Below are 17,426 nucleotides of genomic sequence, written 5' to 3' on the forward strand. Positions count from 1 at the left end.
CTAAATACATGTACAAATGTTTTGTGGCTTGTGGTTTTTTTTTTTGTAGTTTGCATGAATATATGTTTACGGTTTTTATTTTTTTTTTATTTATTTTTTTAATAAAACTTAATTTTAACAACACTTGGTCAAAAAACATCATTGTTTAAATGATATCAGCTTAAGTGTTACGTCATAAAACACGTTTAGGTTGCTATTTATTCAGCGCATATATATGTCTACATCTGCGTACCAAGGGGATTGACATCAGAGGTTTCACTTCCTTGACAAAAGCTATAAGCAGAAGCTATAGTAAGACTTCTCGTCACTCGCTCTAAACATAGAGTACCAACCAACGCCAATGTTATTTATTTATATATCTAAATGACGCACATGGGCCTTAAAGGTTTGAAATAATAATTCTTTCCAAGTAACAATGCAAAAACATCAAGTCAACTACATCATTTTTGGAAAACATGATGTTTCTATACTTTAGATTAGCTAAAGATGCACAAAAGTAGCACAAGAGTAGCTAAAGGAGATTTGGGTGTTTGATCCACTGTAAGGTGCTGTTTCAAACTAAAATACTTCTACAAGGATCCGTGTGAAACGAAAGACATCGTTGCCGAATCAATCAGGTCAACTGAGCTGTCTCAAAAAAAAACAAAAAAAAACATCCTCCTTAGTTACTGTTACTATTCCAATGCCAATTCCACTCTCACAGTACACGTCCTGTTTTCATGCAGTGAAAAATACGTCATGGTGCAAACAGGAACCTAACACCATTAAAATAGAAAAGACAGAGCAGGTTACTTCTGGTATTAAACATGGTCTCAGCTTGAAAATGTTGTCATATTTTAAAGAATTTCCAACAGTAAATATAGTTTTCTGGCTCTTTAATGTGTTGTGACAGATCTCTGTATTGCCTTATTTGAACAATCATGTGAAACAATAGTCTTTTCTTATTTACTTAAAGGTGCCATTGAATGCATTGAGAGAATATTTTAAATTGTTCACTGATATCTACATAGAAGGTATATGGCATAGGAAAGGGCAAAAAATCTCCAGAAATGGTTTAACAGGTCCATTTACAACCCTAGGATTTGTCCCCAGAATGAAATGCTCTGTTTTTGCCTTATTTGGAAGCTTCATGAATATTAATGAGCTCTGCTCTGATTGGCTGTTTCACAGAGCTGCTCGTCTCTATAGCTCGAACATGGATAAAAATATATATTTAATTAGGATATATATTACTGATGTGCTGACGCTAATGATGATTGGGCGATGCAAATGTTGGAGGCGTAACTATTAACGATCGGGACTGTTGCATAACAGTCGGTGTTATGTGGGAATTGACCTACTTTTCGGTGGTCTTTTGCAAACACTAGATTTGAATAAGAAGGAGGAAACAATGGTGTTTGAGACTCATGGTATGTCATGTCCATGAACTGAACTGTTATTATTTAACTATGCTAAGCTAAACACAGTTTTCCATTCTTTGGCACCTTTAATGCACAAAATAAACATGAATGAACATCAGAATGTATTTTATTTCAACTGCAGAAAGACGGTGCGTTGCTTATCCGATCATTTTTTTTCCTCGTTCTAAAAAAAAATCTGTAAACACGAAACCACTTAAAACGGTGTAGTATAAATGCCAGACCAGTGTGGGGTGCTTTAATTCTGCCACAGAGATACACTATACACGGAGAAGAAGACTTTGAGCATGCGCATAACCTTGCACGCTGTAAACGAACTAAGAAGAAGAAGACGAAGATGCGAACATTATCGCTTATTCCTCATAAAAGTTGCATAGAAGCAATCGATTTTGCTGTAATAAAGCTAGTAGGCTTAGTAGCAACACAAACGCAATCATGTAGTCCGCCAATATTGTTGTTGCTGTTACGTCTGACGCAGCCGACACGTGATGTGATGACATCATCGTTTCACAAAATATGTAACCCTGGACCACAAAACCAGTCTTAAGTCGCTGGGGTATATTTGTAGCAATAGCCAAAAATACATTGTATGATTTTTCTTTTATGCCAAAAATCATTAAGAAATTAAGTAAAGTTCATGTTCCATGAAGGTTTTTTGTAAAATGCCAACTGTAAACATATCAAAATGTAATTTTTGATTTGTAATATGCAATGTTAAGAACCTAATTTGGACAACTTTAAAGGTGATTTTCTCAGTCTTTTAGATTTTTTTGCATCCTCAGATTTCTGATTTCAAATAGATGTATCTCGGCCAAATATTGTCATATCCTAAAAAACCATACATCAACAGAAAGCTTATCTATTGAGCTTTCATATGATGCATAAATCTCAGTTTTGTCAAATTTAACCTTATGACTGGTTTTGTGGTCCATGGTCACATATACGCATTGGCTGTACACACGAAACCGCGAGGGTGTCGTTTTCAGATTTATCCACTTTGGGACCCGGTTTTAAAAAATTGCGGATTCAGTCTCCTAAAACGCCGGATCCGTGTGGATGAAACGCCAATACGATAAAAAAAAATGTATACGTACACAGCGAAACGCGTCTCTGTGTGGACAGGCCCTAAGTCTCCCGAAGGTAATTTATTCTCCTGTCAGATTCATTTGTCAGACAAAATGGTAGATTATGCATTATGATTGGTCAGATCAACCGTCAATCAAGCTGTTTGCAAAGGGTCAATTAGAAGAAGATATTGAATATGTCGTGCTACCTGGTCTGATGACAAACACATACCTGAGGGCACTTTTTCATATGTAAATACGTACCAATAAGTACATATCATTGCAGTTTCCCAAAACAATAAACACAAGAGGCATTAAAACTCTGACACCTTTTATTCCTTTTCACACAAAGTATGATTTACAGTTTTAAAAAGCGTACTTTTCTCACATTAACATGAAGAATATTATATTATGACTTATCAATGGGTTTTCATTAATAGTACATTTGCAGTACACAGATGTATACTTGAGATGAAAAGCTCCAGTTCGAATCCAATGTAACCATGGTTTGACAAAAGAGTTCAAATCTACACACAAGGACGATTCGAATGTGCTTTTTTATAACAGTTTTGCATTTGTTAACTTTATCAGGTAGGTTTAGGGTTGGGTTTGGTGGTAGGCATATTTCCAACAAGAGAGAGCATTAACTTTTAGCCACAGTCCTTGGATATTTGAACTCTAAACCTTTGCAATACATTCCTATTTCAACGTAATATAAACACAGCAATATGTACCTATGATATGCCACAGCCATATCACCCTGCAGCCCAAGACGGTTTCTCGCTGAGGCTAAGCATGGTTGAGCCTGGTCAGTACCTGTATGGGAGACCTCCTGGGAAAACTAGGTTGCTGTTGGAAGTGGTGTTAGTGAGGCCAGCAGGGGGTGCTCACCCTGTGGTCTATGTGGGTCCTAATGCCCCAGTATAGTGACGGGGACACTATACTGTAAAAAGCACCGTCCTTCGGAAGAGATGTTAAACCGAAGTCCTGACTCCCTGTGGTCATACAAAATCCCATGGCACTTTAGAGCAACTAAAGTCCCATGGCAACTAAAGATTAGGGGTGAAACCCTGGTGTCCTGGCCAAATTCCCTCCACTGGCCCTAGTCCAATCGTGGAAATCCGCTTTCATTGAATTGGCAATATGCTTGTTTGAGATGCGCCTAGCCTCGCCTGAAATGTAGGGAAGGAAATCTGAGAAGATGTTCCTTATGTGTGTGCTGTAGCTTTGATTCTCCTTAAACCAGCTGAAGTTCAGAGCAGGTGGGTTTGAATCACTGCTGCAGATCAGAGTCACTGAATCACCTTCCACTATTTCAGCAGATCCATTTCTAATCACTGAGACGCTCTTTGGTGGGTCTAAAAAAGACAAAAATGAAAATTCACCCTAAATATTAAAGCTGCAAGCAGCATTTAAGGCCTTTGGTTTCCTTTGGCATTTAAGGCCACATTGTGGTTTTTTTTACTTTTATATAGCTGTTACAGTGTTATTTTTTGCCAAATCTCTTTTAAATTTTGCATCCAAAGGACAAAATATTTTGATAATTATTGATCTAGAGAATCCAGAGAATATTACTGCAATGGTTTGATCGAGATCGGGCGAAAAACCTAGGACTAGTTCGCAAAGTAGGTTTGAACATATTTGTGAATAATTAATGAATGGTTTGATTGACAGCAATGGTTCTTTAGGCAAATTTTCTTGGCATGAGGAGAGCTATCAAATGATATGAATAATGTGTGGATGTGTGAAACGTCACGTGATAACGGAGCCAAAAAATCTCATTAGCGCCAACTAGTGGCAGATTACTTTCAAAATTCTTACAGACCTTTAGGGCCGCGAGTCAAACATGCCCACCGAGTTTCGTTCTGATCGATCTCCGTTAACCTTGTCAAATAGGTCCTCAAACTTCATTGGCTCATGGCGGCCATGTTTTTTGAGATACACCGATGTCCTCATAGACACATGTGCCCCTTTGGTCCAAGACACTGCATACCAATTTTCAAGTGGATCGGACAAACTGTTGCGTAGTTAGAGCCGTGTATATGTTTTTTCCATGGTATAGTGCTACCAAGTGGTCAAGCTCCGGAATTTTTTTTTTTTTTTTTTTTTTTTTTGATTTGATTTGACCAAAGATTAAGATTATACAGATGTGTACCAAGTTTGGTGAAGATATCTCATTCCGATCAAAAGTTATAGCCATTTTAGTAAAAGTGTTAAAGCATTTATTTGTTAAAGCATTATGTGTTCTGATCCTTGTGTGAATGGATCTGTACTCCATGTATGTGCGTTTCTATGCAAAATAGCAGGAGAAAAACCTGATTTGTTGATAATAAAATGTAATTTTGTCAGTGAAACTTGGAAATATTTTGTTGCTTTTAGTAAAATAATTATGTATTTTGTCTTTATATTAATAATATACACAATAATAATACACTCTTATGTTCTCACTAAGTAAAAAATACATCCCGGAGCAAAGAGGAAACTGATAACATGCCGAGAAACAAATTTTCAAATTTGATAATTCTGTTAGAAATTCAAACAATAAATGCCATTTTAGCTCTTTAAGCAGTACCTGAACCAATCATCTCTTCACATTTACTCATTATAGTGCAAAATAAACATGAACGAACATCATAAAGTATCTTGATTAACTCAGATCAATACAAGCTCAATACACACTAATTTTTTTTTTGTAAAGTTTGAGCCCACCAACTTTATCAAACAGTAGTTTAAAGTGGATCAAAACCTTTCATCAAAGTTGTCCGTTTTTGTTTAAGTACAAATTTGATTCAATTTTTTTGATCCACTTCAAATGTTGATTACTATACACTCCTGTCTGGTTTGGCAGATTTGGCGTTACAATTGGTCGAACTCCCTGCGAAGGGTCAGTACAGATTATTTTTTAAATCTACATGTATAGACAAATAGAAATAAACCGTTTAAAGGTGAAATTTCCATGTCCGAAATTACAAACATGCAGAATGAACACACAGAGGACAAATACATTTATTATTATTTTTTTTTATCTAAATGTATAAACTACAAACAGAGAAATTCTCTTACCGTTTTTCAGAGATTAAGAGATACAGCGAGAAAAGAGGCTTACAATCTAAATATGATTTATCTTAAAGGTAAATGCTTTATCTTCCTTTTTTGAGTATGTTTACCCTCAGTTATACTTTAAAACCAGCTTTTATTAAATCCATTTAAAGGACAATTATTTTGTAACGTAAGAAAAGATCTCATCATAAAAAGGACGGCAAATGAAGCAGCATCCACCAGTGAATGAGAACGAGTGAAACAGAGGAAAATGGAAGGAAGTTAAGAGACGAGAAAACAACATGCAAAGGGTTTCACATTTTCAACATTTCAACAATTATAACATACAGTGGAGCTTTTCATTTCTCAAACAGATACATTTCATTTTCCACAGATACTGATTTCCTTCACAGCAAACACATGCAATCTTTTTTTTTTTTTTTTTTCAGTAAGTTAAGCCTTATTGGATATTTAAGGTCATAAAATCCCGTTTTACACCAAGTTTCAGTTCCTTATTTGTGTGTTGATATGAGGCCTGTGAACTGCATTAAACCTTTATGTAAATCATGAACAGTCACTCTCTGTTCCTTTATTTCTCAAACTTCAATGGGACCATATCAATACCCCACCAGTAGTTCAGTGCTATATCGTTTGAACCTGATGCCTCAGATTGCAAGGCTTTTGCAGATGTCTGAATTTCAACCAGCCCAAAAGAACCCATAGCACACCCCTCCTGATCTCATTCCACTGACTCCCAATGTTGCTTTATACTGTCTGGGGCTGGTAAAGTTGGTTGACCAATATTGTGTTTCTGGTGAAACCAAGGTCGTATTTTTGGTTAAGTAAAGAGAAAGGCCTGGTGGTGACGCCAACATCCAAAACACAATGCATGCTTGTCAAAACCATGTGTATTCACCAGATGTTTTAACAACAACTATATTGATCTGTACATTTACAGTTCCTGTTTGTAAACAACATACAAAACCTGAATATCATAACATATAAAATCTGAATATTTGACTTTAAACCTTATAGTTACTGATATAAATGATTAGAATGATTAGTAAATTATGCTCTTACCCGTTTCATCAATGTAAATGACCAGTGACATTTACAGATGAGTCCTGATGTCACAGTCTTGTTGCTTTGACATTTGTAGCAAGGCAGATTTTCGGTCCTCCACACACGGAGGATTGAAGATTGTTTCCATACTAATTCATATGATATTTTTTCTGGCTTAGTACAGCAACTCTATACACACTTCAGTGGTTGTACACTTTTATTTCAATTCATGATATAATTTCATCAGTGCCTGAATACAATAATTCTCAGATCACTTCAGTAGCACGCTAGACTAGGCATTGTGTACAGCAGTTGTTGGCTCTTTGGACAAAAGCGGTTGTGATGATCATCATTTGTAAGTCGCTCTGGATAAAGCCAATTACTAAATTAATTTCTGTAAATCAAGACACTACTGTCAATCATTCAGGGCTCCACCCACAGAGACGTGAAAACAGAAAAATGCTGTAGAATGTTTTGCCATGTGTCCAACACACTACGGCCTGTCACGCTGAAAGAAAGAAAATAAATGAATACATAAAATAATAATTGAATTACTTGACCTTAAATAGTGAATTGTATGCTGTGTACCACAGTCAGTAGACATTTGATATCAAGAGTGAAAACACTTGCCGTTACATTCTCATACACAGGTTCAGTCAAATCAACATCATAGTTAAGTCTATCATCATGCCGTCTGTCCATCTTTTTCATAAAAAAAATAAATAAATAGAGAGAAAATGAAAAATTGGCCGACGGTAAAAACTATAATGATATCTGTAACAATAACCAAATTCACATCCACACCAATGGACAAACTATAATGATAACTTACCATTATATTCTCATACAAAGGTTCAGGTCTGGAATAATTCATCTTTGACTTTGAAGAAACAGAGACATAAGTAGTGACTAAATAAATAAAACAAACAAACAAACAAACATTTTTATAAACAATTCACAAATACATTCAGACATTCAGGCCCGGTTTCCCAGACAGGGCTTAGACTAAGCCAGGATTAGACCATAGTTCAATTAGGACATTTAAGTAATTTTTATAAACATGCTAAGAAAAAAAACATTACTGGTGTGCATCTTGAGACAAAATAAAGGCACTGATATATTTTAAAATCAATCAGTGCAATTTTATTTCAGTTGAAACAACTCAGACTTACATTTTAGTCTAGGACTAGGCTTAAGCCTTGTCTGCGAAACCGGGCCTCAGTGTTTTACTAAAGTTAAGGAAACAATCATCACGGTATAACCCAGAGTCAGTGAAACTTGAGGGATGTCCAGTTAGAAAGCAGAAGTGATTGACTCATTATCCAGCTTATACGTGTCAGCCATTTTGGGTTTTGGCTATTTAGAACTTTGCTGTATAATGCAATTCATGAACACATTGGTATATCATCATGCCATGAAGGAACCTTTCCAAATTCCTACTGTTGGTCTGCTTTTCACCAAATTCAACTCATCTTCATCTTCAGACCATGCCGCCAAACAGTTATGGATTTCGTATTGATAGACAAAACACTTTTTTATTTACAGTATCAATCAATCAATCAACTTAACGGCATTTGAAGATTTATCTCTGCAAAGCTTTGACAAATTGACAACCCTTGTAATCTCACACTGACCACACAACATCAGTTTGTTAACAGTGCCACCTATTGGTCAAAAGCAATAAACCAGTAAATTATATTACTAGAAATTGTATTAAATTTTTCAGCCATTTTGACTAAAACCATCTTAAAATGACTTTAATCACTCATTGTTGTGGATGGTATGATGCTTCTCGCCATGCTTGATCCTCATTTTGCCTCTGTTCTTAATCGCTGCTTGCAACTATATTTTACTTTGATTTTTGGTGTGATTTTGAAATCAGCCCTCAATGGGTTCATGCATTTGGCTTCAATAAATTACACAATGTATATAAGCAACAATTTTCGAATTTAATATTTTGTTTATTAACATTCAATGTGTGAGCACTGAAGTTCATTTACTGATGAGACTACTAACAATTAAACTCATTTTGCTCACCTGAGTATCAAGTTCATCTTTTCTCTTTTTCACCATCCTTCTCCTTAAAAGAAACACATATGTTAGATTAAAAAAAAAAAAGTAAAGAATTGCTATGTTAGAACATTGGACTTAAATGCATTTCTTTGATGGCATAATATTTAATTGGGCACCCTTGTACCCTAACAACTATTTTCTTCTCTTTAATGAATGTCACAATTGAGGTTAAGTACCTGATATCAAATACACTGTAAAAAATTTGCTGTAGTTCTGCAGCTGGTTGCCAGTAACTTACTGTAGATTTTTAATTTATGTTATTTACTGGCAACAGTTTGTTCAAAGTTAAATGAACATTAAACATTAACAAGTCTTTGTCTTTACAGAATAAAACTATAAAATAACAACCTACTGCAAAGCATTCTGGGAACCAGAAACCTTCATCAACCTTTTTCTGTTTTTTTCCTTCAGATTTTGGTTCCCAGAATGCTTTGCATGAGGCTGTTATTTTAGTTTTATTCTGTAAAGATAAAGACTTGTTAATGTTTAATGTTCAATTAACTTTGAACAAACTGTTGCCAGTAAATAACATAAATTAAAATCTACAGTAAGTTACTGGCAACCAGCTGCCAGTAATACTGTAATTTCTACAGATTTTGTTTACAGTGTACTAATTAAGTCTTACCAAATCAGCAACATCGTGATGATAACTGTAGCTCCACAAACCACTCCAATGGATATATACAATATTATCAGACGTCCTACAACAGAGACAAAAAGGTAAAACATCGAAAGAAATTAATATGTTTCAGTAAATTATCTAATTTATTAAATTATCTGCTCTACCTTTAACAATAACAGTAACAGCATCTGATCTCTGAGATCCATGTCGATTGTGAGCCTCACAGTAGAAGCGTCCACTCTGTAGTGCACTGAAACTCTGTCCAGATCCAACAGCTGAGGATTCATCCTCCTTAAACCAGCTGAAGTTCAGAGCAGGTGGGTTTGAATCACTGCTGCAGATCAGAGTCACTGAATCACCTTCCACTATTTCACCAGATCCAGTTATGAACACTGAGACGTTCCTGGGTGGGTCTAAAACAGACAAACAAAATATTTACATCATTAAAAATTGTAATAAAATTGACAGATGTTTAGGGGAATTTATACCACAGTTACTGAACCATCATTAACTCACACATGACGTTCAAAGTCACAGCATCAGAGTATTTCTCTCCATGTTTATTGATGGACTTGCACTTGTATTCTCCACTGTGATCAGAGCTGATCTTTGAGATGCTGTAGATTCTTCCAGATCCTACAGATGTTCGTCCTTTAAACCAGTCGATTTCTGCAGGTGGGTTTGAATCACTGCTGCAGATCAGAGTCACTGAATCTCCCTCCACTATTTCACCAGATGGACTGATGGACACTGAGACGCTTTTAGGTGCATCTGAAATGGACATAGTTTGAATCCTTAAATCATCTTGTTCAAACATAGTCACAAGTATTTTTTAAGAACTAATGAACCTGTACTCACACGTGACATTGAGATGAACATCAGGAGAGATGTAAGTGTGTCCATGTAGAGCACAGCTATATCTGCCTGCATCCTCTCTTCTGACTGACTGCAGCAGGAGTTGATTGTTTGTGTCTCTTCTCTCAGTTAATGGCTGTGAGTTTCTGTACCAGATGAATGTTGCTCTGTCAGTCAGAGTGCAGCTGCTTTTACATGTCAGACGGACTGAATCTCCCTCTGTCACTCTCTCAGGAGACTCCACCTGAAGATCTGAACACAACACACACATTATATCTAGTGCTGCTGTCATACACTCATTATTATTCAACATAATGCACTGAAGAAGAGTGAAACCTCACCTGTGTCACCTGTGACAGTAAGACTCACTCCTGGACGACCAAGCCATTTTTTATTTGTTACATCAGTAGTGAATCTGAAATAGTACTTGTGTGAATCTTTCTGTATAACATGACTCAGTCTGATGGTGCAGTTCTGCTGTTTATCTCCCAGATACTGAAGCCTCTGACTGTATTCAGGGTCCTCAGACAGATCTGGATGCTCTTTACCCACTTTTATTGGGTTGTTGGTCCAGAATGCTTTCACAATCTGATGTTCAGTAGGGTATGTATAAGTGCAGCTCATTATCACTGATGAGTTCTTTAGTGCACAGATGTGTGAATGACTGTAACTCACACCCCAATCAGCACTAGAGACCCCTGAAACACACAATTCAAATAGTGAACAAAAGAGCAGCAGCGTTCGCATCAAGGAAATTGGTGGGAAAAATCTCTTTAGTGTTTCTAAAGTGTTGCAGAGACTCACTCTGAATCATGAGCAGGAAGATCAGAGGAAGAGGAGGAGTCATTCTGACTGACAGTAGCATAGCAACACCTAGAATAAGAGAGCAGTGGCTTATTTCAGCTGTCATGAACCAGTTTTATTCATGATAGTTTACCTTCTTTGAAGATCATTTAAAAAAGTTGTCTTGGATTGTTATTGTTATAGGACAATATAAACATCACTGTCAGTCTAGATGCTAATGTTTGTTGAGGTTTAGTCAGTCTTAGCGTGACTGCTTTAGAAACACTCTGTGGTTAAGCTATATTAAGCATGCAAGACCTTTTCTTCCTCTTCCTGGCCAGTGCAAAGTTGAGAATGGTAGTAAAATAAAGACTGAGAGAGAATAAAATATCAGCATTTCTCTGCCTTATACACAAGATAAAAATATACCTATTTTCCAGATTCTTTGGTCTGCATCAACAATGGCAAATTGTTCTTTTAGACTAACATGCAACACATGCCAGTGCATGCAACCACTCCAAAAAGAAGCAGACAAAGCGACGAATAAACAAAAACGGATGATTCCACTGCATATTTATTCATATAGTCTGGGACACTTAAAATGTAGCTCAGGAGCATTCGCATCAGATGTTACTACACTTTGAGTGGAGTTAACTTGTGGCAAATTCATTTGAATTAGCATGATTTGGAAAGGCACACACCTCTCAGTAAAAGGCCTAGAAGCTGAAAATGCATGTCAGAGCAAAAACCAACCCCTGAGGTCAAAATAACTACAGAAAAGTTTGAAGAGCCCAGAAAGAAGATCGTGTCACTCATCTGGGGAAGAGTTCTAAAAAAATAAAAAAATAAAAAAAAAAGTGCTGCATTAAAGGATCACAGAGGCATGTAGCTTCCAAGTTTCGAACAACTAGGACATTTCCTAGTTGGATAAACTGAGCAATTGATGGAGAAGGGCCTTGGTTAGACTGGTGACCAAGAGAAGCTGATGGTCACTCTAGTTGACCTCCATGATCATATATGCAGAAACGTACAGAAGGTCAAACATCACTGCAGCACTTCACCAATTACGGCAGTGTGGTCAAACTCATAGATTGTGAAAAACAAGATATGTGATAATAATGAATCTTAAGAAAGATAATACAAGTAGCTCTTACCTATTTCACCAACACTCATGAACGGTGCACTACAAATGATCAGGATGAAACCAGCAGTGGGTTATTGTTTCACACAGTGACGAACGTGTGATGCTTATATCTAGTATGTGGTTATGACACTTCATCTGCAGGTGATGTGCTATCAGCCATCTTCACAGTGGTGTCATTAGACCAAAGGCATACAACAGAAGGAGCTTCTGGAGCTTGCTTAACCACTGATCTTGCTCATGGAGCCCATCTCAATGCAACGGATGCTAAGGTGGCTGATCCATCTTGACATCAATGCATGGGGTAATGGGAATCATCTCAGTGTTCTTGTCTGGTGGTTTCAGTGTTCTCAAGTCCAGGGGTTTTAGAGTTGACTGTGTGATCATGTGACCAACTCTCACACCACTAACACTTTCAGACCACACATCCATTTTCTCATGCAGTGAAAAGTACCCTTAAACGGAAGAAAGAACACTCTCAGTTGAAACTGACATAATAACATATTGGCAAAACAGATTTGGCAACCTCTCCAGTGTGTGTTTATGTTTGCACTCAGGCAGGGGGATATTTCAGTAAGTAAAACAAAGAAGAAGAAAAAAAAAGTTAACTTTCAGGGCATGTAAGCAGTCATAGCAATGTATCTGGAGTAGTTGAGACTAGAGTGTGTTTTGTTTGGCTGATGAACTCACATCATTGCAAGTTTGAGTTCTTGAAGCTTGAGGTGTAGTCAATGAAAAAACCTCTGGGGGAACCAAGGGTAATGTATAGCTTAAGTCCTGTAGAGCTGTGCTGTTTTAATTCATAATTCTCACATTCATTATATTATAAACTAAACTTTTGAATCTTCGCCTTAGATGATCGAATTGCTTTGTAAACGATTCACTGTTCTGCACACCACATGCTGAGGATCACTGCTGGTCAAACGTGTGTAAATACAAAGGCAAGACTGGAACCACAAGGGCACCATACTTGGCCACACATCCTTTCGTTTTCTTTTTTTCTTTTCTTTTATTTTCTTTTCTTTCCAAATGAAGATTGTTTTCATACTAATTCATAAGATATTTTTTCTGGCTTAATACAGCAACTCTAACACACACTTCAATGGTTGTACACTTTTATTTCAATTCATGATATAATTTCATCAGTGCTTGAATACAATAACTCTCAGATCACTTCAGTAACACATTAGACACTACTGTCAATCATTCAGGGCTCCACCCACAGAGAGAGAAACATGCTTTAGAATGTGTCCAAAACACTACGGCTTGTCATGCTGAAATATAGAAAGTAAGTAAATACATTAATAAATAATAAACTTTAAATTCTGGTCGGTGACTTGAATTACTTTTACGGATCTTATACAGTGAATTATATGCTGTGTGCCACAGTCAGTAAACATTGATATAAAGAGAGAAAACTCTTACCGATACATTCTCATACACAGGGTCAGTCATCTCAACATCATAGTCTTTAAGTCTGTCATCATTAGGTCGGGAATGATTAATCTTTTCCATTAATAAATAAATAAATAAAAATAGAGAGAAAATGGAATCAAAAATTGACCAACGGTAATAACTATAATGATATAACAATAACCATATTAGCATCCACACCAATGGACTAACTAATGATAACTTACCATTGTATTCTCATACAAAGGGTCTGTCGTCCCAATATCAGATACATTATATCTGTCATCCTCAGGTCTGGAATAATTCACCTTTGACTTCGAAGAAACAGAGACATAAGTAAAGACTAAATAAAAATAATTTGGCTTCAACAAATGACACAGTGTATATAAGCAAAACGTTACAAATTTTATATTTTGTTTATTGAGCTCCAGTGTGTGATTTAAGCATTGCAGTTCATTGATTAACATACTGATGAGACTACTGACAATTAAACTCATTTTGCTCACCCGAGTTTCAAGTTTGTCTTTTTTCTTTTTCACCATCCTTCTCCTTAAAAGCAAGAGAATAGCATGTTCTATTAGAACAAAATTAGACTCAAATGCATTTCCATGGAGGGACAATTTTTCATGGGTCAGTATTATTCACATTTTATTTCTAAGATGAACAAATTTTCTAAAAGATTAAAACTTTTTTTTTTTCTCTTTAATGAATGTTATAAATTAGGTTAAGTACCTTCAATCAAATAGTACACTTCTTACCAAATCAGCAACATTGAGATGATAACTGCAGCTCCGCAAATCACTAAAATGGATATGTACAATATCACCAGATGTCCTATAACAGAGACAAGAAAATAAAACATTGGAAAATATTAATTTGTTTCACTTTAGAAATAAAAAAAGGTATTTAGTAAATGTTCTGCTCTACCTTTAGCATTTATAGTAACAGTGTCTGATCTCTGAGATCCATGTTGATTGTGAGCCTCACAGTAGAAGCGTCCACTCTGTAGTGCACTGAAACTCTGTCCAGATCCAACAGCTGAGGATTCATCCTCCTTAAACCAGCTGAAGTTCAGAGCAGGTGGGTTTGAATCACTGCTGCAGATCAGAGTCACTGAATCACCTTCCACTATTTCACCAGATCCAGTTATGAACACTGAGACATTCTTTGGAGGATCTAAAACAGACAAACAAACCAAAATATTTATATAATTAACAATCATATTAAATCTGAAAGGTGTTTAATGGATTTTATATCACAGTTACTGAACTATCATTAACTCACACATGACGTTCAAAGATACAATATAAGAGTATTTCTCTCCATGTTTATTTCTGGACTTGCACTTGTATTCTCCACTGTGATCAGATCTGATCTTTGAGATGTTGTAGATTCTTCCAGATCCTACAGATGTTCGTCCTTTAAACCAGTCGAGTTTTGCAGGTGGGTTTGAATCACTGCTGCAGTTCAGAGTCACTGAATCTCCCTCCACTATTTCACCAGATGGACTGATGGACACTGAAACGCTTTTAGGTGCATCTGAAATGGACACAGTTTAAATCCTTAAATCATCTTGTTCATACACAGTCACAAGTATTTTTTTAAGAACTAATTAATCTACACTCACATCTGACATTGACATAAACATCAGGAGAGATGTAAGTGTGTCCATGTAGAGCACAGCTATATCTGCCTGCATCCTCTCTTCTGACTGACTGCAGCAGGAGTTGATTGTTTGTGTCTCTTCTCTCAGTTAATGGCTGTGAGTTTCTGAACCAGATGAATGTTGCTCTGTCAGTCAGAGTGCAGCTGCTTTTACATGTCAGACGGACTGAATCTCCCTCTGTCACTCTCTCAGGAGACTCCACCTGAAGATCTGAACACAACACACACATTATATCTAGTGCTGCTGTCATACACTCATTATTATTCAACACAATGCACAGAAGAAGAGCGAAACTTCATGAAAGTCACCTGTGACCGTAAGAATCACTCCTGGATGACCAAGCCAATTTCTATTTGTAACATTAGTGGTGAATCTGAAATAGTACATCTGTTCATCTTTCTGTGTCACATGACTCAGTCTGATGGTGCAGATCTGCTGTTTATCTCCCAGATACTGAAGCCTCTGACTGTATTCAGGGTCCTCAGACAGGTCTGGAGGCTCTACACCCTTTACAGGGTTTTTGGTCCAGTACACTTTCATGATCTGATGTTCAGTAGGGTATGTATAAGTGCAGCTCATTATCACTGATGAGTCCTTTAGTGCACAGATTTGTGAATGACTGTAACTCACACCCCAATCGGCACTAGAAACCCCTGAAACACACAATTCACACTAAACAAATACAATGTCATGCTAATCTGTCCCTAGTATTTCTGAAGTGTTGCAGTGACTAACCATGAATTATGAACAGGAAGACCAGAGGAAGAGGAGGAGCCATTCTGACTGACATCACCACAGCAACACCTACACATAAAAGTAAGTTTGTTTTTGTAAAACTTGTATGTAACATTGTAATGTTTTATAGGACAATACCAAGTAATTGAGGTTATTTATTGAGTTTATTTATTTTTATTTTATTTATTTATTTATTTATTTTTGACTGGTTTATCTGCGGGTAAACTAGTTAAGCACACAAGCTGTTAACTTCCTCTTTCTGGTCAGTGCAAATCAAGCTCCATCTGCAGATGTTGACCAAGATAGTCTTGTGGTTTAAGCTACAGAATAAAAATATTCAGGATTATCAGACAGGTCTTGAGGCTCTACACCCTTTAAAGGGTTTTTGGTCCAGAACACTTTCATGATCTGATGTCCAGTAGGGTATGTATAAGGGCAGTTCATTATCACTGATGAATTATTTAGTGCACAGATGTGTGAATGACCATAACTCACACCCCAGTCAACACTAGAAACCCCCAAAACACACAATTAAAATAGTGAACAAAATAGCAGCAGGATTGTATCAAGGAAGTTGGTGGAAACAACTTCATGCAAAATCTCTTGAGTGTTTCTGAAGTGTTGCAGTGACTCACTGTGAATCATGAGCAGGAAGATCAGAGGAAGAGGAGGAGCCATTCTGACTGACATCACCACAGCAACACCTACAACAAAGAGCAGTAGCTTATTTCAGTTTTCATGAACCAGTTTTATTCATGATAAGTTAATTTCTTTGTCTTTGAAGATCATTCAAAAGTTGTCTTTAATTGTCATTTTTAGGTCATGTCACAGGTGAAGAATCACACGACAAGGTCAGCTTGCTGAACAACCCCGGAGGGTGGATTTATTAACAGAAAAGAATACTTTAGAAAGTGCAGGTGCGGTGTGACGTGAGGCTGGTGCGGCTTGACTTTGATGTGCTCTTTGTTGAAAGTGGGTGGCCAGGGGGTGCTCCAGTGAGGGCTGCCGGTCACTCGCTGCTTTCTGCAGAAAAGAGAACATAGGTTAGTCGCCGTTTGATCCAGCTTGAGACTCCAGTCTGTTTGACTGAGCGAGATGGTGGCTTATAAAGCCAGGCTGCTGATTAGGAAGCAGCGGTGACCGATCAGCGGTGATGAGGACGTGCAGGTGTAGATTGTTTGTTGCCAGGGCGACGCTGATGAGTCCGGAGACGCTCGTCACATTCCCCCCCCCTAAGCGTCGTTCTGGTCCTGGAAATAAAGGAAGACAGTTGGGGTGAAATAGGGGGTGGGTGGGGAATGACCCCTGACAGACCTGCAAAAGCTGTCCAGATCCGAGAGAGTCCATCCGCGTTGGTGTTGGTGACCCCGGCGCGGTGGCGGACTTCAAAGTGGAAGTCCTGGAGCGCGAGGAACCAGCGAGTCACCCTGGCGTTGGTGTCCTTAGCTCGGGCCATCCACTGCAGGGGGGCGTGGTCGGTTACCAGGGTGAACTTGCGGCCCAGGAGGTAGTACCGCAGCTCCAGGACTGCCCACTTGATGGCCAGGGCTTCCCT

At 37.4% G+C, this 17,426-nt stretch overlaps 2 protein-coding genes across 2 annotated transcripts; both read right to left on the bottom strand.

Annotated features, from left to right (window-relative positions):
- Nucleotides 1-3,538: 3,538 nt before the first annotated feature.
- On the bottom strand, nucleotides 3,539-10,998 carry LOC141336784 (B-cell receptor CD22-like). The gene is made up of 6 exons (XM_073842511.1): nucleotides 10,938-10,998; nucleotides 10,484-10,831; nucleotides 10,137-10,385; nucleotides 9,795-10,049; nucleotides 9,443-9,691; nucleotides 3,539-3,840 (listed from the first exon to the last, which is right to left on the bottom strand). The coding sequence occupies exons 1-6, from the start codon at nucleotides 10,996-10,998 to the stop codon at nucleotides 3,539-3,541; spliced, it is 1,464 nt and encodes a 487-aa protein (XP_073698612.1).
- A 2,985-nt stretch (nucleotides 10,999-13,983) lies between these two features.
- Nucleotides 13,984-16,561, bottom strand: LOC141336785 (sialoadhesin-like). The gene is made up of 7 exons (XM_073842512.1): nucleotides 16,507-16,561; nucleotides 15,445-15,789; nucleotides 15,098-15,346; nucleotides 14,755-15,009; nucleotides 14,398-14,646; nucleotides 14,297-14,304; nucleotides 13,984-14,019 (listed from the first exon to the last, which is right to left on the bottom strand). Exons 1-7 carry the CDS (start codon nucleotides 16,559-16,561, stop codon nucleotides 13,984-13,986), a joined length of 1,197 nt encoding a protein of 398 aa, XP_073698613.1.
- Between the last annotated feature and the right edge of the window lie 865 nt (nucleotides 16,562-17,426).

Source organism: Garra rufa, chromosome 6, assembly GCF_049309525.1.
Source record: "Garra rufa chromosome 6, GarRuf1.0, whole genome shotgun sequence".
NCBI lineage: Eukaryota > Metazoa > Chordata > Actinopteri > Cypriniformes > Cyprinidae > Garra > Garra rufa.